The 21,108-nt window shown below is 28.9% G+C and overlaps 2 protein-coding genes across 2 annotated transcripts; one reads left to right on the top strand and one right to left on the bottom strand.

The window, feature by feature from the left end:
* Window positions 1-297: 297 nt before the first annotated feature.
* On the bottom strand, window positions 298-4,452 carry LOC101895200 (uncharacterized). The gene is made up of 3 exons (XM_005182465.4): window positions 4,362-4,452; window positions 819-1,133; window positions 298-699 (listed from the first exon to the last, which is right to left on the bottom strand). The coding sequence occupies exons 1-3, from the start codon at window positions 4,428-4,430 to the stop codon at window positions 478-480; spliced, it is 606 nt and encodes a 201-aa protein (XP_005182522.1). The 5' UTR covers window positions 4,431-4,452; the 3' UTR covers window positions 298-477.
* Window positions 4,453-8,938: 4,486 nt separating this feature from the next.
* LOC101895372 (uncharacterized) lies at window positions 8,939-13,657 on the top strand. The gene is made up of 3 exons (XM_011293784.1): window positions 8,939-8,942; window positions 8,995-9,023; window positions 13,133-13,657. Exons 1-3 carry the CDS (start codon window positions 8,939-8,941, stop codon window positions 13,655-13,657), a joined length of 558 nt encoding a protein of 185 aa, XP_011292086.1.
* Window positions 13,658-21,108: the final 7,451 nt, after the last annotated feature.

The raw sequence follows: 21,108 nt of genomic DNA, 5'->3' as shown, positions 1-21,108 counted from the left end.
AAAATAAATTATTAAAAATAATAAAAAAAATATTCCCAAAACAAAAAAAATAATAAAAAATAAATAAATAAATACACAAAAATTAAAAATGTCATCATATGATTTTTCAAAAAAAAAAAAAAAATAAATAAATAAATAAATAAATTAAATAAAATATAAATAAATAAATAAATAAATAAAAAATAAAGTAAAATTAAATAAAAAATAAATATAAAATAATAAATAAATAAAAAATATTCCTAAATTCAAAAAAAAAAAAAAAAAAAAAAAAAAATTAAAAAAAAATCAACATTTGATTTTTGCGGTGTATTAGCAATCCGAATTCAAAATTTTATTTATGTTTTTTTTTTCAAATAAATACAATACAAAACACCTAGACAACAAATTGAGGAGAATAGAAATGTTGAGCACTGATAAGTAAATGTTGGTACGATCAAGGAAAAAAATCCATCAAAATCCAAAGATTCGCTGCCACCCCTAACCACCGGGTACTTTGGGCAATAGGGCCAATAGGCCCGGCTTAACATTGGTCACATCTTGAACCACAATTTCACCGGAGATGTGATCGTTCAATATCATGGTCTTTTGTTTGCTGGCATCCACATGGAAGGCTTGGAAATTTAGATTAAAATCGATTTCGGGCAATGTGGCCAATGATGTATCCTCCGGTATCCAGAATCGGTGCGTATAGTATTGACCCTGTAATTTACGATAAAGGGGTAATCTCATTTTAATTTTTGCCTAGAAAAATTCATTAAAGAAAGTGCACAAAAAAACATTTTCAGAAATTCACATTTCATCACCCCGCCAATACCTACCTTGGGCACGGGACATTTCTCCATAATGTTGCCATACTCTTTCAAAAAGGTGGCAATAATCGAACCAATTGGTGATTTGGTGTGCCAATTTAAAATTCGACACAGATTCATTGTGGTGTTCAGGGCCAAATTATAGCTGGGATCCAGTTTTTGGGTAGCCATTAGCTGGAGACTGAAATCAATGTCGTGTAGTTCTTGCAACACATCCAGGGTGTAGTTGATGTGTGGATCGTTGGCATCGAATTTAATGGTGTGCGAAATATGCTTGTCATCCGACCACAATTTCACATCCTTGAATTTGGGACGCATTACTTTCTGCAAAAGAAAAAAAAATCAGAATTTTTGAAAATCTTGGTCTCCATTCTTGAGGTTTTTGATATTTTTAAAATTTAGCCATTTAGAAAAAAAAAAACTAAAAACTTAAGAATATTTTTTTTAAATAGAATTTTAATTTTAACTTTAAATTTAACGATTATGAATTTAAAAAAAAAATAATAAGAAGCCATGAATATTCTTCATTTATGAAAAATATGAAGATAATTCTTAAAACAAAAAATCTGGTGAGAGAAAACATTTTCCTATTTTGTTACATGGACATAACCTTCTTGACAAGGATTTCTTCCTAGATAGGCTTGAGATCTCTTGCCAGTAAAGCCTTCGAAAATAAGGCATGTTGATTGCACTGATTTTACCGAAAAACATCCAGTATTTCAATAAATAACCACTTTGACCTATTGGGCGTATGATTGTTATTAATAGAAAGTACCTTTATAAAATTACCCATATCTCTGTCAGTTTTAATGTTATATATCAAATTTTTTTCGAATTTGAGTAGCTTACAAAATGCTCTTTCTATAAAAAATATTACGACAAATCTTAAAATAACAGATTATATGATTTTTTGGCGATAACAAAAAAATTATAGAAAATTTCGTTTAAAAAAAGGAAACCCCCTTGCCAGCAAGGACTTCTCCCTAAATATCCTGAAAGAACTCTTGCTATTTATGTACCCTAACACAAACAATCAAAATTCCATTTGTTCTACTGGGAAATATCCAGTATTTCATTCAATAAACTCGTTGACCCATGGTGCCTATGATTCTTATTAATAAAAAGCGATCCCATGAAAATGATTATATCTCAGGCAGTTTTGCAGATATTTTAAGAATTAAGTAGAATATGAAAAGCCAGGAATATGCTTTTTTTATAAAAAATATGAAGATAAGATAATTTACTGTAAAAATTTTTGGTGAGAGAAAAAACTTATAAAAAATTAATTTTTAATTTTATTACTTGAACATAACTAACTTGGCACGGATCTCTCTCTAGATAAGCTACAGGATATCTTGCTATTAAAGCCTCTGAAAATTAGGTATGGTAATTCTCTTTATTATACTGAAAAATATCCAGTATTTCAATAAATAAACAGTTTGACCCATGGTGCGTATGATTATTATTAATAGAAAGTACATTTACAAAATTGTGCATATCTCGGTCAGTTTTGAGGTTATATTAAAAATTCTTTCAAACATGAAAAGCTAATAATAAGCTCTTTCTATGAAAAATATTGTAACAAAACTTAAAATAACAGATTATACGGTTTTTTGGCGAGAACAAACAATTATAGAAAATTTCGTTTGAAAAAAAAGAAAACCCTATTGTCAGCAAGGACTTCTCCCTAAACATCCTGAAAGAACTCTTGCTATTTATGTACCCTAACACAAGCAATCACAATTCCATTTGTTCTATTGGGAAATATCCAGTATTTCATTGAATAAACATTTTGACCAGGGTGCGTATGATTGTTATTAATAAAAGGTACTCCCATGAAAATTATTATATCTCGGGCAGTTTTGCAGATATTTTTAGAATTTTTTTCGGATATGAAAAACTAAGAATATGCTTTTTTATGAAAAATATGTTGATAATTCTTAAAATAATGTTTGGGTTAGAGAAAAAATCTTATTAAAATTTAATTTTAAATTTTATTTCATGAACATATCTTCTTTGTCAAAGACTCCTCCCTAGATATGCTACACAATATTTTGCATTCTGAGAGCTATCAAATTAGGCATGTTAATTGCATTGAGTTAACTGAACAATATCCAGTATTTCAATAAATAAACACTTTGACCCATGGTGCGTATGATTGTTATTAATAGAAGGTACCTTTACAAAATTACGTATATCTCAGTCAGTTTTAATGTTATGCAAAACATTTTTTCGGATGTAAGAAGCTAACAATATTCTGTTTCTTCGAGATAATTCTTTGTTTTTGCGGAAAAACTTTAAACAACAGATTAAGTGTTGTTTTTTTTTTTGGCGAAAACAAAAAAAATAATTGAATGAAAATTTCGTTCGTTTGAAAATCTATTTCCAGCAGGGATTTCACCCTAAATATCTTAAAGGAACTCTTGCTATTTACGTACCCTAACATAAGAATTCATAATTTCGTTGATTATCCTAAGAAATATCCAGTATTTTATTAAATAAACACTTTGGCCCATGTTGCGTATGATTATTATTAATATAAAGTACTCCCATAAAAATTATGATATCTCTGGAAATTTTAAAGATATTTTAGAGTTTCTTTCGGCTATGAAGAGCTAAGAATATGCTCTTTCAAAAGAAAATATGCAGAAAAATCTTTAAAACAACAAATCACTTGAATTTCCTTGTTGAATAAAAAAAATAAAATATCATTTAAGTGAATTTAGAATATTTTCTGCACATTTAGGTTTTTTTATTTTAAAAATCCAAATCACCTTTAAGGAATATTATTTTAGAAAAAGATCACGTTTGGGATTGTTTTATCGAGTAATATTATCCTAAGAAATATCCAGTATTTCGTTAAATAAACACTTTGGCCCATGCTGCGTATGATTATTATTAATATAAAGTACTCCCATTAAAATTATGATATCTCTGGAAATTTTAAAGATATTTTAGAAAATCTTTCTGCTATGAAGAGCTAAGAATGTGTTCTTGCAATAGAAAATAAGCAGAAAAATCTTAAATATAACGCATCACTTGAATTTCCTTGTTAAGTGAATTTAAAATATTTTTTTCCGCACATTTAAGTTTGTTTATTTTAAAAATCCAATTCACCTTTAAGGAATATTATTTTGGAAAAAGATCACGTTTGGGATTGTTTTATCGAGTAATATTTTTAAAGATTTAATATTTAATAAAATTATTTTTAAAAAGTCCATATATAAATACATTTTTAAGGTATTGAATATTAAGGATCCACATTTGAAAATATTGTTTTAAAAAAAATTAAATTTATGGCTAATATTTTTTTTAATCCATGTTATTAGTTGTTGGGTGTATGCTAAATAAACACACTGTAAGAAATCACTTTTAGAAATTGTTTTTCAAAATTGGAAAAATATTTTTAAAGTGCTCGTTTAAAAAAAATATATTTTTTAAAACCCATATTTAAAAAATGAATTAAAAGAAATTGCATTTTAAAATTTTATAAAAAAACACGTTTAATTTTTTAAGCCGTAACTGAATGTGATTAAAATAACAGCCACTTACCTCAGCTTGTACAGAAACTATGGCCAAACAAGCCAACACTACTCCAACTAACCAGGAATATGATGCCATAATTGTTTTGTTTTTTAAAGGAACCCGGGGAAACTATTTACTTTCAAACAGCTAAGTTTGACCAATGAATTCGTTTTGACTGCTTTTCCCCAAAATACTAGGAGTTTTTATAGACCATGATTTCACTTGTGGAAACTAATAGGTCATCTAATGGTCATCTTATCGAAAAAGTACATCTCTGGTGGCTATGGTCTAATGCCTATAGATATTTTATTTTTAAATAACTTTGGATCATTTTTTTTTTGTTTTCCATGGAGCCTACATTAAATCGTAATTGTTTGGAACATTTTCCGCTTGAGTAGACATTTGGGGGGAGATTTTGAATAAGAGAGGGGAAATGGGTTTTAAATTATTGGTTGTCTCGTTGGAAAAGTTCTGCGTTGTTTGCGGAATGGGGTAATTAGGTTTTTGAAATTGGGGGACACAAAAATGTTTTCAAATAAATTATCAAAAAAAAAAAAAAAAATAAATAAATAAATAAAATAAATAAATAAATAAATAAATAAAATAAATATAATAATAATGAAAATAATAATCCACAATGATTGAATGGACTTCGACAACTATGCAAAAAAATATTTTTAGTTTTTTTAGCCATTTACTATTTTATATTTTTATACCCTACAACACTATGTGTTGGGGGTATTATAAGTTTGATTGGGCCAAAAATTATGTAACACCACGAAATATTGATTTCCCACATGGGAAAGTATATATGGATCTTCCTAGCTCGCCGAGCTGAGTCGATCTAGCTATGTATGTCCGTCCGTCTGTCCGTCTGTCCATCACTCTACAGGTCGCAATTATGGTCCGATCCTAACGAAATTTTGCACGAAGGTGAGGTTAGGGTCAGAATAGAAGCCTATTTCTTTTGGAGATGATCGCCAAATGTTTAGGGTTTGAAATGTACCAAATACTGAAAAAATGTCGGATTTTACAGTAGCTATACAGGTCGCAATTATAGACCATGTACCTAGAGTTTAGGGCGGGGAAGAAGCCTACCAATTTGGGTGGTCATCGGATAATATTTAGCGGGTAAAATAGACCATATCTTTTGTGTTGAAAAAATTCAAAATTTTTCATTAAACCGTGAATATTTTAAATCCCGTCGAAATCACAAAGCCATTACAAGGTTATTTCTGACCTTAACATTGATGTTAACATCCAACAAATCGGATATGTAGGAAAATATGTGCGATATATATGTCTATCAAAGAAGATATGCTTGAAAGATCTCTTATATGTCGAGAACGGCTGAACTGATTTCGACAGTTCTCATTAATTCAGAATGGCCTCTTGGCAGGAAAGAAAAAACGTCTAAAAAAATCGCATAAAAATATCTCTCTAAAGATGAAAATATTGGTTTTGTAACATTTTCTCATATTTTTCCGATCCTTACGAAATTTTGCATGGGGATAAGATGAGGGTCAGAATAGAAGCCTACTCTTTTTGATGATGATCGTTATATATTTAGGGGTTGAAATGGACCAAAAAACTGCAAAATTGTCAGCACGTCGTAATTATTGCCCGATCCTCACGCACATTTGAATGGGGGTTACCGCACATTGCAAAAGCCAAGCAGTTTCGGATGGGCATCCAAAAATATTCAATGTGTGAAATAATTTTTCAACTTTTGTAGACTAAATACGAAAATGTCCATTTCTGCGACTTTTTGGACTATTTCGTTAACGAAGATTTCGTTGAAGAATATATTCAAATGTCTGTATCTCATATAGATGCGTTTCAGTCAAAAACCAATAATAAATGTTAATCTTTTGCCACTTCTGAGAGATTATAGGTCTTTGGGAAATATTTGTTCCAGATCTAGGAAGACCATTTACGTGCAACATCTACCAATAAATTGGAAATGAGCAAATTCGTTTAAGTTGCTATTATTCGAAAATTAGAAAACGAAACATGATGGTTTCCTTTTAGTATTTGTCACAATATCTTGTGGAATTCTTTCGAGTATCTCGCCTATATAAACAATATCGTTTATTGTAGTGTTGTAGGCTATTCAACGGTCGGCCCCGCTCGGCTGTAGCCTTTGCTTACTTGTTTAATTATAATTTAAAGACCTTGAATTATCGTGGCTTTCTATAAATTAATAAAAAGTGCCCTCTACTTCGTTAAAGATAGGCCACCTTAAAATTTTAAATTCTTTCCAACAGTTCATGTTAGGCCTTCTTAGTCTCAAAATGTATAATTTGTTTAGTGTGATATTTTTTTAAATCAATCTATCTCTTTACCAAATACCGCACTTAGTAACATTTAGTACTAGATATGTGTAAACAATGTACATTTATACAATGTACATTTCTACATTTAGTATTTTCGAACTATTATAGCTAACATTTGCAAAACCAATTCCATATCTAAATTTCAGATACCAATAGAGGCCTCGTATATTATTTTGGAATTTTTGCTGTATCCTTTCACTCTATAATGAATTTAGTACTTTTCGTACAAATATTGAATGCATTTCCTAACCACCGTCCAATCTCAAACAAAGATACCATTAGTGATCTTAATACTAAATTTCAAAATTGTATCTTTATCCCTTCACCCAATACCAAATTTAGTACCACTTGGTACTTTTGGAAAAATATAGTACATATATCGAAACCCACCTTTATAATTTAACCACAGACACAGACAGTGGCATTCATATCAAATTTTAGGATTTCAGCTCTATTCCCACGCCCAATATCAAATTTAGTACTATTTTGCACTCTTCGTACAATTTTAGAGCACATTTCAAAAACCCATTCTTTATCTCAATTTCAAATACCACAAGATAGCTCATTATCAAATTTGAGAATTCCCAATACCAAATTTGTACCATTTGGATATCTTATCCACAGACACCAACAGGATTTCAGCTCTATTCCTTCGTCCAATACCAAATAAGTACTATTTAGTACTTTTTGTACAATTAAAGTACGTTTTCAAAACAACGTTCATATCTCAATTCCAGATACCATAAGTGACACAAATATTAAATTTCAGCATTCCAGCCCTATCCCTTTACCCAATACCAAATTTAGTACCTTTGGTGTAATTTTAGTTCTCATTTGCAAAACCACTTCATATCTCATTCCAAGACACCAACAGTCTTAGAAATTTAATATTTGCACGGTTTCAGCTCTATACCTTCACCGAATCCCTAAGTTAGTACCATTTAGAACTTTTCGAACAATTATGGTACCAATTTCCAAAACCACCTTCACACCTCAATTCCATATTCCAACATAGACCTTAATATCAAATTTCGGGATTCCAGCTCTATCCCTTTACCCAATACCAAATTTAGTACCATTTAGTACTTTTTGTATAATTTTAGTTCTAATTTGCAAAACCGTTGCATATTTCATTCCTAGACACCAACCGTCATCGCAATTTAACATTTGCACGGTCTCAGCTCTGTCCCATTACCCAATGCCCAACATAGTACCACTTAGTACTTTACGAACAATTATGGTACACATTTCCAAAACCACTTTCTCACCTTAATTCCAGGTACCGACACAGACCTCAATATCTATTTTCGGGGTTCTAGCTCCAAACATGCACTCAATACCAAATTTGGTACCATTTAGTACTTTTCGTTCTAGTACAGAACACATATCCGACATCACCTTCAAAGGCCCCTGTAACTCATTAACGGCAACCCTAAAACGACATTTCAGATTTAAAGCATGATCTGTTCACCCAAAATGTACAAAATATTGTACTATTTAGCACTTTTCATGCACTTGTAGTGCACATTTCTAAGATGACCTCTTTTTTACGAACCTACCACCAACAGAGACCCCAAGTCCCACATTTTACATTTTCAGATCAATGCAATCAAATAAACACTAAAAAAAACACAATAGAAACCATATTTTCCAATTTCAGGATTCCAGCCCTATCAGTTCACCCAAATCCAAATTGTACCAAATTTGGCAGTATTTATTACACATAAGTTCGAATTTCCAAAGTTCCCTGCAGACCCCAATCCTACAATCCCACAGTAAACCCAATTTCTTATTTCAGAATTCCACCTCCATCAGTTAATCATAATTCGAACTTGTACCATATTTAGTACCATTTAGTTTTTTTAGCAAACATTTTCATAACAATCTGCATCATGCAGCCCAATAGAAATCTTATTTAAAAATTTCCGGATTCAAGCTCTACTGGTTCTCCCAAAATTTAAATTGTACCAACTTAAGTACAAATAAGTACGAATATAGAATACAACCTACATACTTTAGTCCTACAATGTAATATGAATTTTATCTCCACATTTCAGCATGACAGCTCCATAAGTTCACCCAAATTGAAATTTACCAAATTTAGTACTATTTAGTACTTTTCGTGCACAGAAGTACAAATTTCAAACACTATTTTCATATCCCAATCCTATTTTTCGCCAGTAATGTAAATTTCTAAATTTCAGTATACCAGCTCCATCAGATCCAATCAAATTCAAATTGTACCAAGTTTCGTACCATTTAGTACACATGAGTTTGAACCCTCAGTTAAACAATGCAATATTAATCTTATCTCCAAATTTTAGCATTCCACATCTATTGGTTCGCCAATTACGTAATTATATACAATTTAGTACCATTTGGTACTTTTCGGGAACATAAGTACGAATTTCTAAAACTACCGATATACCTTAGCCCTACAATGCAATATCAATCTTATCTCCAAATTTCAGCATTCCAGCTCTTTCGGGTCACTCACATCGAAATTGTACCAAATTATGTAACATTTAGTGCTTTTTGTGTACCTAAGTACAAATTTTAAAAAAACTAACTCCATATCCCAATCAACCTCTCCGCCAGCAAGGTTAATTAAAAATTTCCGGATTCCAGCTTTATTCGTTCCCCAAATGCAAATTGTACCAAATTTAGTACCATTTAGTACACAGAAGTACGAATTGAAATAACTATCTACATATCCTCAGTCCTAAAATGCAATAGCAAACGTATCTCCAAATTTTAGCATTCCAGCTCTTTCGGTTCACTCAAATGGAAATTGTATCTAATTTAGTACCAGTTGGTACCTTTCGTGTACAAAAGTACAAATTTAGAAAATTATCTTCAAATCCCAATCCTACTTTCTACCTTTAATGTTAATTCCAAATTTCAGGATTCTAGCTCCATCTGTTCCTCCAAATTTGAATTGTACCATATTAAGTACCATTTAGTACACATGAGTACGAATTCAAATAACTACCTACATACCCTCAGTGCTACAATGCAATAGTAATCTTATCTCCAAATTTTAGCATTCCACATCCATTAGATCACCCATTTCGGAATTATATAAAATTTAGTACCATTTGGTACTTTTCGTGAACATAAGTACGAATTTCCAAAACTACTGACATTCCTCAGTCCTAAAATGCAATAGTAATCTTGTCTCCAAAATTCAGCATTCCAGGTCTTTCGGGTCACTCACATTGAAATTGCACCAAATTAAGTACTATTTGGTACTTTTCGGTACATTAGTACACATTTCGGATTACCTCCACATCCCAATCCTACTTTTCGTCAGTAATGTTAATTTCAAATTTCAGCTTCATTCGTTTCTCAAAATTCGAATTGTACCAAATTTAGTACCATTTCGTACTTTTCGTAAACAAGAGAACACACTTCCAAAACTACCTCCTCACATCGATCACACTGCTCTATCTAGATTCCCGTTTCAAATTTCAAGTTTTTAGCTCTTACCGTTCACATGATACGAAATTTTACCCAATCTAGTACATTTTAGTACCTTCGCGTACTTTTTGGTACATCCATCCCACACTCCATCAGTGACCCTCATTCCAAATTTAAAATTTCTAACTCTACTGGTTCGTTCAGCACATAGGGTGCCATATTCAATACCTGTTCTAATACGAATTGGTGTTTTTGAAACATTAATTATTCAATTTAGAGAGTATCCACTGTATGTGTATTCAAATTTTCCCTAATGATTGAATTATAAAGAAATCAATATTACATTAGTTATTTTTTCTGTAATTTGATTTTTCAATATTTGTTAATTACTTTATTTCCCATTTTCCCCCCGATAGTCAGTGGATTTCTTAACAAGGGCCTTGCCATTCCGTTTCACTTTAGTTACTTTCGCAATAACCATCGACCAACGGCAAAACAGCCTTTGAGTTTTCCAAAAGCTACCATGAAGTGGGAAATTTTGAAATTTTTAATTACATTTGGTGTGGTTTTATTGTTTTGTAATCAAAACTGTTTGGCTTGGGTAAGTTTCTGGTGTGTTATCTTCGTTTTTTTTTTTTATTTTGTTCTTCTATTTTGTGGTCTTGTCTTTGCCAGAGCCTTGAGTTTCAAAGGCTGCAGCAGCTATACGGCATTTGAGTTAGTGTTTCTTATTTCTCCCATGGGATTTTCTTCATAATTCTTATACATCTTCTTCGGCAAACAATGACTTATATCTGCCTTGGCAGCAGGAACCAAAAAAAAAAAATGTTGTTTTATGATTTCTAAGATTGTGAAATGATTTTTTGTTAATTAAAAATTGAAGAATGGCAGAATTTGGGAGAGGGTGCAAATACGTGAAAGCCAATACTGAATAGAATAATATTAGTTTGCCATATTAACTTCAGAACCTGGAGGGAATTTACAAAATGAATCGGTAGCCAAATATAAAAGTTAAAAATATTTTTTCAAAGGCCTAACATAGACGTGGATTTTTTAAAAATATATTTTCAATGGCCTAATATAAACGTGGATTTTTTAAAAATATTTTTTCAATGGCCTAATATAAACGTGGATTTTTAAAAATATTTTTTCAATGGCCTAATATAAACGTGGATTTTTTAAAAATATTTTTTCAATGGCCTAATATAAACGTGGATTTTTAAAAATATTTTTTCAATGGCCTAATATAAACGTGGATTTTTTAAAAATATTTTTTCAATGGCCTAATATAAACGTGGATTTTTTTTGAAAATATTTTTTCAATGGCCTAATATAAACGTGGATTTTTTAAAAATATATTTTCAAGGGTCCAACATAAACGTGGATTTTTTAAAAATATTTTTTCAATGGCTTAATATAAACGTGGGTTTTTTAAAAATATTTTTTCAATGGCTTAATATAAACGTGGATTTTTTAAAAATATTTTTTCAAAGGCCCAACATAAACATGGATTATTTAAAAATATTTTTTCAAAGGCCCAACATAAACGTGGATTTTTTAAAAATGTTTTTTCAAAGGCCCAACATAAACGTGGATTTTTTAAAAATAAATTTTCAAAGGCCCAACATAAACGTGGATTTTTTAAAAATATTTTTTCAAAGACCCAACATAAACGTAGATTTTTTAAAAATAGTTTTTTCAAAGACCCAAAATAAACGTGGATTTTTTAAAAATATTTTTTCAAATGCGAACTTTTTAAAAATATTTTTTTCAAAGGCCCAAATTAAACGTGGATTTTTTAAAAATATTTTTTCAAATGCGAACTTTTTAAAAATATTTTTTTCAAAGGCCCAAATTAAACGTGGATTTTTTAAAAATATTTTTTCAAATACGAACTTTTTAAAAATATTTTTTTCAAAGGCCCAAATTAAACTTCGGATTTTTTAAAAATATTTTTTCAAATGCGAACTTTTTAAAAATATTTTTTCAAAGGCCCAAATTATACGTGGATTTTTTAAAAATATTTTTTCAAATGCGAACTTTTTAAAAATATTTTTTTCAAAGGCCCAAATTAAACGTGGATTTTTTAAAAATATATTTTTAAATACCCATATAAATGTGGTTTTTTTTAAATATTTTTTCAAAGCCCCAACATAAATGTGGATTTTTTAAAAAAAAATTTATTAGGCCCAGTGAACCTAGAATTTTACAAAAATACTTTTTCAAAGGCCCAAACGTAAATGTGATTTTTTTAAAACTGTTTTTCACAGGCACAACATTAACGTGAACTTTTTTAAAATTATTTTTTTCAAAGACTCAAAATTAATGTAGATTTTCTAAAAATATTTTTTCAAGGGTCCAATATAAACCTGGATTGTTTTAAAAATATATTTTCAAGGGTCCAATATAAACATGGAGTTTTAGAAAATGTTTTTATATAATATTAAGATATACTTAGACTTTGTTAAAAATATATTTTCAAAGGTCCAATATAAAAGTGAATTTTTTAAAAATATTTTTTAACGTTCCAAGATAAACGTGAATTTTTTTAAAATATTTTTTTTAAAGTTCCAAGATAAACGAGGATTTTTTAAAAATATTTTTTCCAAAGCTTTACATAAACGTGGATTTTTTAAAAATATTTTTTCCAAGGCTTAACATAAACGTGGATTTTTAAAAATATTTTTTTACTGGTCCAACAACATTATGAATTTTATTTTTTTCCAAAACCCCCTCATTAAAATGGACTTTTTAATTTTTTTTCAAAGCCCAACATAAACGTGGATTCTTTAAAAATATTTTTTTAAGACTCAACATGAATGCAGATTTTTTAAAAATATTTTTTCAAATGTCCAACATAAATGCGGATTTTTTAAAAATATTTTTTAAAGTTCCAAGATAAAGGTAGATTTTTTAAAAATAATTTTTCAAATTTTCAATATAGAGGAAGATTTTTTAAAAATAGTTTTTATTTGGTGTTTTTGTTTTCTAAATTTTTAAAATAAGTAATTTTCCTCTCTCTCACTCTCTCTTTCTCCACAGCGTTCGTACAAGGTAATTTTTACCTCATTCGAATACGAAGCCAATCCACAATTTCTCAAGGCCACCATTCAAATACAAAACGTCAGCGGCGAAACAACACTCCATGTGGTGTTGAATGTCCTGGAAGATATCGAGAATATTGGCCTTAGTTATGGTCTGGCAATTGAGGGCGATCAACCGAACAACTTTACCATGGTCGTAAAGCGAAAGCTAGACTTTTGTAAATTTCTTCAAGAACGGCCAGTGGGAATGGGATTTCGTCGTCACTATGAGGATATTTTAAAATCGGATTCGTTTATTAAAAGCTGTCCTCTAAAGAAAAATGCGGTTTTCACGGTACGCAATTACCAATTGGACGAGGAGTTGTTGCCACAATATGTGCCCGAAACTAATTTCTATCTGGATATGCAATTCGATCGAATGAATCCGAAGGGCGAGGCGGTGATGCTAATCAAAGGACGTCTCAATGGGACCATTGATAAGTCAAAGGGTTTTAATAATTTGAAAATGTTCAGCATGGGTTGAGGGGGGAAATGGATGTGGTTTGGGTGAGTGGGTGGCTGGGTGATATGTGGATATTTGTTGTGGTTTCAATTTGATTAAATTTTTTTGGCTTTAATGTTATTAAAAATAAATTAAAATATTATGTGGTTTTAATAAATGGAATTTTTACTACAAAGATTGTGGGAAAAGGATAAGGTTTTTTTCACATGATATCCTTGAATTTTTATATCAAAGGTTATGGAAAATGATAAGGATGTCTTGTTTTTTTTCACAGGATATTCTTAATGTTTTAATTGAGTTTTTTTTTTCACATGTTACCCTTGAAACGAAAGGCGTATACGTTGTGGCAGTCGTCATACGCAGGGATGTACCATAATATCAATATACCTTAAAACATCCAGGGGGGACATGAGAATCAATGACTTTATTTTCCCTCCGAAACCTCCTTCATTTTCTCATTTTCTCTTCCCAAAACCAGTTGACATTTCAGCTGAAATATTTTAGTAAAAAATTTTCAACCGCCTGCAACTTTTTAATCGAACTTATTTTTAACTAGATTTTTTATGCTAAATTCATTCCACCAATGATTTCATTACAATATTTGCAATGCATCGATTTTGTTTTTTTTTTCGGCTTTGTTTCCTGCTTCCGAAAGGCTATTTTAAATTCCATGGAACATTCAAGTTTCCACTACCAATTCGATTGAATTCAATCAAAAATTCATGGCAAAAGTTTGTCAGGCGGACAGGTGTTGCTCTGAATGCAGCAATGAACTGAACTGAGGTCAGGTGTTGCCATATTAACAGTTAAGTTTTGTACCAAATTAAAAAAATAAAAATATTTTTTGGAAAAATACATTGATAAAAAATTGAACCTTGAAAAAATATTTCTAATAAATCCACTTTAAGTTTGGGGCTTTGACAAAATATTTTTAAAAAAAAGTTGGTCTTTGAAAAAATATTTTTAAAAAATCCACGTTCAAGTTGTTCTTTGAAAAAATACTTTTAAAAAATCCAAGTTAATATTGGGCCTTTGAAAAAATATTTTTAAAAAATCCACCTTTATGTTATGGCTAAGAAAAAATATTTTTTTAAAATTGTCATTTGTGTTGGGTCTTTGAACAAATGTTTTCTTTAAATAATTCAGTTTGTATTGCGCCCTTGAAAAAATATTTTTAAAAAATCCATGTTTATGTTGGGCCTTTGAACAAATGTTTTCTCAAAAAAAATCAGTTTGTGTTGGCCCCTTGAAAAAATATTTTTAAAAAAATCCACGTTTATGTTGGGCCTTTGAAAAAATATTTTTAAAAAATTCAAGTTAATCTTGGCCCTATGAAAAAATAATTTTTAAAATTTTACGTTTATTTTGGGACTTTGAAAAAATATTTTTAAAAAATCCAAGTTAATCTTGGGACTTTGAAAAAATATTTTTAAAAATCCACGTTCAAGTTGGTCTTTAAAGAATATTTTTAAAAAATCCAAGTTAATCTTGGACCTTTGAAAAAATATTTTTAAAAAATCCACGTTTATATTGGGCCTTTGAAAAAATATTTTTAACAAATCCACGTGTATATTGGGCCTTTGAAAAAATATTTTTAAAAAATCCACGTTTATGTTGTTCTTTTGAAATAATATTTTTTAAAAAATCCACGTTGATGTTGGGCCTTTGAAAAAATATTTTAAAAACATCCCCGTTGATGTTGGGGCTTTGAAAAAATATTTCTAAAAGAATCCACATTAATCTTGGGACTTTGAAAAAATATTTGTAAAAAATCCACGTTTTTGTTGGGCCTTCGAAAAAATATTTCTAAAAAAATCACGTTTATATTGGGGCCTTTGAAAAAAATTTTTGAAAAACCCACGCTTATGTTGGGCATTTGAAAAAAATATTTTTAAAAAATCCAAGTTTATATTGGGCCTTGGAAAAAAATATTTTCAAAAAAATCTTCGTTTTTTATTGGGCCTTTGGAAAAATATTTTTAAGAAGTCCACGTTAATCTTGGGCCTTTAAAAAATATTTTTAAAAAATCCACGTTAATATTGGGCCTATGAATAGATATTTTTAAAAAAATCCACGTTAATCTTGGGCCTTTGAAAAAATAATTTAAAAAATCCATGTTTATTTTGGGACTTTGAAAAAATATTTTCAAAAAATTCACGTTTTTGTTGGGCATTTGAAAAAAATATTTTTAAAAAATCCACGTTTATCTTGGGACTTTGAAAAAATATTTTGAAAAAAAAAAACACGTTAACCCTGGGCCTTTGAAAAAACATTTTTAAAAAATCCACGTTAATCTTGGGCCTTTGAAAAAATATTTTTTAAAAAATCCGCGTTTATTTTGGGACTTTGAAAAAATATTTTTAAAAAATCCAAGTTAATCTTGGGCCTTTGAAAAAATAATTTAAAAAATCCATGTTTATTTTGGGACTTTGAAAAAATATTTTCAAAAAATTCACGTTTTTGTTGGGCATTTGAAAAAAATATTTTTAAAAAATCCACGTTTATGTTGGATCCTTGAAAATATATTTTTAAAAAATCCACGTTAATCTTGGGCCTTTGAAAAAAATATTTTTAAAGAATCCACGTTAATCTTGGGCCTTTGAAAAAATATTTTTAAAAACTCCACGTTTATTTTATTCCTTTGAAATAATATTTTTAAAAAATCCACATTCATGTTGGACCTTTGAAAAAATATTTCTTAAAAAATCCTCGTTTATGATGGGCCTTTGAGAAAGTATTTTTAAAAACCCCACGTTTATGTTGGGCCTTTGAAAAAATATTTTTAAAAAATTCACGTTCATGTTGGCCTTTGAAAAAATATTTTTAAAAAATCCACGATCAATTTGGTCTTTGAAAAAATATTTTTATAAAATCCACGTTAATGTTGGGCCTTTAAAAAAATATTTTTTAAAAATCCACGTTTATGTTGAATCTTTAAAAAAATATTTTCAAAAAATTCTCTTTTATGTTTGAGGTCTGAAAAATTAATTTTAAAAAATCCTTGTTAATCTTAGGCCTTTGAAAAAAATATTTTTAAATATTCGAGTTTAAGTTGGGCCTTTAAAAAAATATTTTTTTAAAAATCCACGTTTATGTTTGAGGTCCGAAAAAGTATTTTTAAAAAAAAAGTCACGTTTATGTTGGGCCATGAAAAATACTTTTTAACAAAATTCCACTTTAATGTTCGAGTGTGAGAAATATTTTTAGAAATCCACTTTTATATTTGAGACCTGAAAAAAATATTTTTAAAAAAATCCAAGTTTATGTTAAGCCTTTGAAAACATATATTTTAAAAGATCCGCCTTTACTTGTGTCTTGTGACAAAATATTTTTGAAAAATTGGCCATTTAAATTTGCATATCCGACCAATTTTTGGTCGCAAACTGACAATTATTGGTCTCACCAAGCCTCGGGATCTCAAAGAGTTCGTTTTTTTCCAATTTTGGTTTTTGTTTTACAACAATTGTCACTTTTATTGCCGCCACTGTTGTTGTTGTTGGACAGGAAAATTGGTATTAACATTTTTATATAACAAATTAAATTTCAACAAATGAATATACAATAGCAGCAACAACAAAATTTTAAATACCTATATAAAAATTTGTTACGAAAATTGCATAAATAAAGTTTGGGGTCCGTCTGTCAGGTGTGTGTGTATGTGTGCGTTTTTTAATTTTATTTATATTTATTGCTGCTGGTGCTGCTGTTGTTGTTTGTATTTCAATTTGCAAATGTTGTCAATTGAATATTGTTGCGTGGTTGATAAATGTTGTTTGCTGGGTGTCGATTCGTTGTTATTGTTGTTGTTGGTCCTGATGTTGGTACTATTGATGATGGTGTTGTTGCGATTGTCGTAAAACTATTGAAAATTAATCAAGGTAAAATCGCCGGGTGTGTAGAGGACAACAAAGAGGTTGAATGTTGTTGCGGAAGGGGTATCCCACAGGGGGGAGGGTATGAACATACATTTACATAGTGTAGGAGGCATTGAGTATAAGTTACCCTAAAAAGGGTTCGGCCATGGGAGCCCTCATAGTTGGATAGTCAACACCTCCTCCTTAAAGAGGTCTCCTTTTCATGAGAGAACTTCAATGAACGACCCGTGAGTGAGGTCTATTTCTATAGACACCTTTTCAATTAGCTCTTTCCTAACACCCATATGCATTCAGGTTACCAAAATGATCTCCAGCCAAATGCACCTGTGGGTGCTACCTTCCAAGTGCACACATAAAATTAATGTCATCAATATTTAATAGCGAGCGAGTGCTCACATTTATGGTTGTAATTGTTGTTGGAATGGGAGAAATTGTTGTTTTCCGAACAGGCTATTATTGACGCCATTAAGAGCTGTGTTCAGCAACATATTGTTGTTTTGTGACTCGAATTTGCAATTTTGTTTTCAATGGTATGATTGGAGTGGCTGGTGCAATTAATCTGTGTACTGGGTAAAAATATAAATGAATTGAGATTGAAAAAAAAAGTTTAAGTTGGGCCTATGAAAAAATAAAAATTTAAAAAACCACATTTATTTTGGGACTTTGAAAAAATATTTTTTAAAAATCCACCTTTATTTTGGGTCTTTGAAAAAAAAATTTAAAAAATCCACTTTTATTTTGGGCCTTTGAATTTTTTTTTTTGAACAATTCGCGTTTATTTTGGGTCTTTGAAAAAATATTTTTAAAAAATCCACGTCTATTTTGAATCTTTGAAAAAAAAAAATTAAGAAATCTACGTTTATGTTAGGCATTTGAAAAAAATATTTTAAAAAAATCTTCGTCTATTTTGGGTCTTTGAAAAAAAAAAAAAATGTTAAGAAATCCACGTTTATGTTAGGTCTTTGAAAAAATATTTTTAAAAAATCTACGTCTATTTTGGGCTTTTGAAAAAATATTTTTAAAAAATCTACGTCTATTTTGGGCTTTTGAAAAAATATTTTTAAAAAATCCACGTTGATGTTAAGTCTTTAAAAAAAACATTTTTAAAAAATTCACATTTAAATTTGGGTCTATGAAAAAGTATTTTTGTAAAAATCTAGGTTCAATGGGCCTTTGAAAAAATATTTTTAAAAAATCCACGTTTTTTCTTGGGGCTTTAAAAAAATATTTTTAAAAAATCCACGTTTTTTTTTGGGCCTTTAAAAAAATATTTTTAAAAAATCCACGGTAATGTTGCATCTTTGAAAAACATATTTTTGAAAAATCACCATTTTTGTTGTGTCTTTGGAAAAAATATTTTAAAAAAATCCTCGTTTATATTGGACCTTTGAAAAAATATTTTAAAAACTCAACGTTGATATAGGGCCTTCTAAAAAATATTTTTAAAAAGTCCACGTTTATACTGGACCTTTGAAAAATATTTTTAAAAAATCCACGTTTATACAGGACCTTTGAAAAATATTTTTAAAAAATCCACTTTTACGTAGAGCCTTTTTTAAAATATTTTTAAAAAATCCACGTTTATGTTGGGCCTTTAAAGAAATATTTTTAAAAAATCCACGGTAATGTTGCATCTTTGAAAAACATATTTTTGAAAAATCACCATTTTTGTTGTGTCTTTGGAAAAAATATTTTTAAAAAATCCTCGTTTATATTGGACCTTTGAAAAAATATTTTAAAAACTCAACGTTGATATAGGGCCTTCGAAAAAATATTTTTAAAAAGTCCACGTTTATACTGGACCTTTGAAAAATATTTTTAAAAAATCCACGTTTATACAGGACCTTTGAAAAATATTTTTAAAAAATCCACTTTTACGTAGAGCCTTTTTTAAAATATTTTTAAAAAATCCACGTTAATGTTGGATCTTTGAAAAAATATTTTTAAAAAATCCACTTTTACGTAGAGCCTTTTTTTAAAATATTTTTAAAAAATCCACGTTTATGTTGGGCCTTTAAAGAAATATTTTTAAAAAATCCACGGTAATGTTGCATCTTTGAAAAACATATTTTTGAAAAATCACCATTTTTGTTGTGTCTTTGGAAAAAATATTTTTAAAAAATCCTCGTTTATATTGGACCTTTGAAAAAATATTTTAAAAACTCAACGTTGATATAGGGCCTTCTAAAAAATATTTTTAAAAAGTCACCTAAACGTGGACTTTTTAAAAATATTTTTAAAAATATCTTTGAAAAATTATTTTTAAAAAAATCCACGTTTATGTTTTTGCTTTGAAAAATATTTTTAAAAAATCAACGTTTATACTGGACTTTTGAAAAATATTTTTAAAATATCCACGTTTTATTTTAAAAAAATATTTTTAAAATATCCACGTTTTATTTAAAAAAAAATATTTTTAAGAAATCCACGTTTATGTTGGGCCTTACAAAAATTATTTTTAAAAAATCCACGTTTATTTTTTGGCCTTTGAAAAAATATTTTTAAAAAGTCCACGTTTATTTTTTGGCCTTTGAAAAAATATTTTTAAAAAATCCACGATTATATTGAGCCTTTGAAAAAATATTTTTAAAAAATCCAAGTTTATTTTGGGTTTTTGAAAAAATATTTTTTGAAAAATTCACGTTTATGTTGGGCCTTTGTAAACTTATTTTTAAAAAATCCACGTTTATGTTGAGCCATTGAAAAAAAAAATTAAAAAATTCACGTTTATATTGGGCCTTTGAAAAAATATTTTTAAAAAATCCACATTTACCTTGAGCCTTTGAAAAAATATTTTTAAAAAATCCATATTTAAGTTGTTCCTTAAAAAAAATATATTTTTAAAAATCCACTTTTAAGTTGGACCTGTGAAGAAATATTTTTAAAAAAACCAAGTCTGTTGTGGGACTTTGAAAATATATTTTTAAAAAATCCACGTTTATTTTGGGCCTTTGAAAAAGAATTTTTTATAAATCAACAATCTTTGAATTTTTTTAATCGAGTCCACGTTTATTTTGGGTCTTTGAAAAATATTTTTAAAAATCCAATTTAATATTGGAAATCTGAAAAAAAATTTTAAATCCTCGTCTATAGTGGGCCTTTGAAAAAATATTTTTAAAAAATCCACGTTTATTTTGGGCCTTTGAAAAAATATTTTTAAAAAATTCACGTTTATTTTGGGCCTTTGAAAAATATTTTTTTTAAAAATCCAAGTTTATGTTGGGCCTTTTGAAAAATATTTTTAAAAATCCACGTTTAAGTTGGGCCTTTGAAAACATATTTTAAAAAATCCACGCTTATGTTTGGCCTTCGTAAAATATTTTAAAAAAATCCACGTTTATGTTTGGCCTTTGAAAAAATATTTAAAGAAAAAATCACCGTCGATGTTAAATCTTTAAAAATATTTTTAAAAAATATTAAATTAAATTAAAAAAAGTAAATTAAAAAAAATTAAGAAAATATTTTTAAAAAATCCACATTTATATTTTGAAATGTAGTTGGCACTCGAAAAGACTTTTTTTGTTTACCAAAAACCCCAATTAATATTTCATGCCGACGTCACTGAGAGTGTAATAATGAAATCAAAGCATGTGTTTT

Source organism: Musca domestica, unplaced genomic scaffold, assembly GCF_030504385.1.
Source record: "Musca domestica strain aabys unplaced genomic scaffold, Musca_domestica.polishedcontigs.V.1.1 61, whole genome shotgun sequence".
Taxonomy (NCBI): domain Eukaryota; kingdom Metazoa; phylum Arthropoda; class Insecta; order Diptera; family Muscidae; genus Musca; species Musca domestica.
This window is presented reverse-complemented; position numbering and strand designations above follow the sequence as displayed.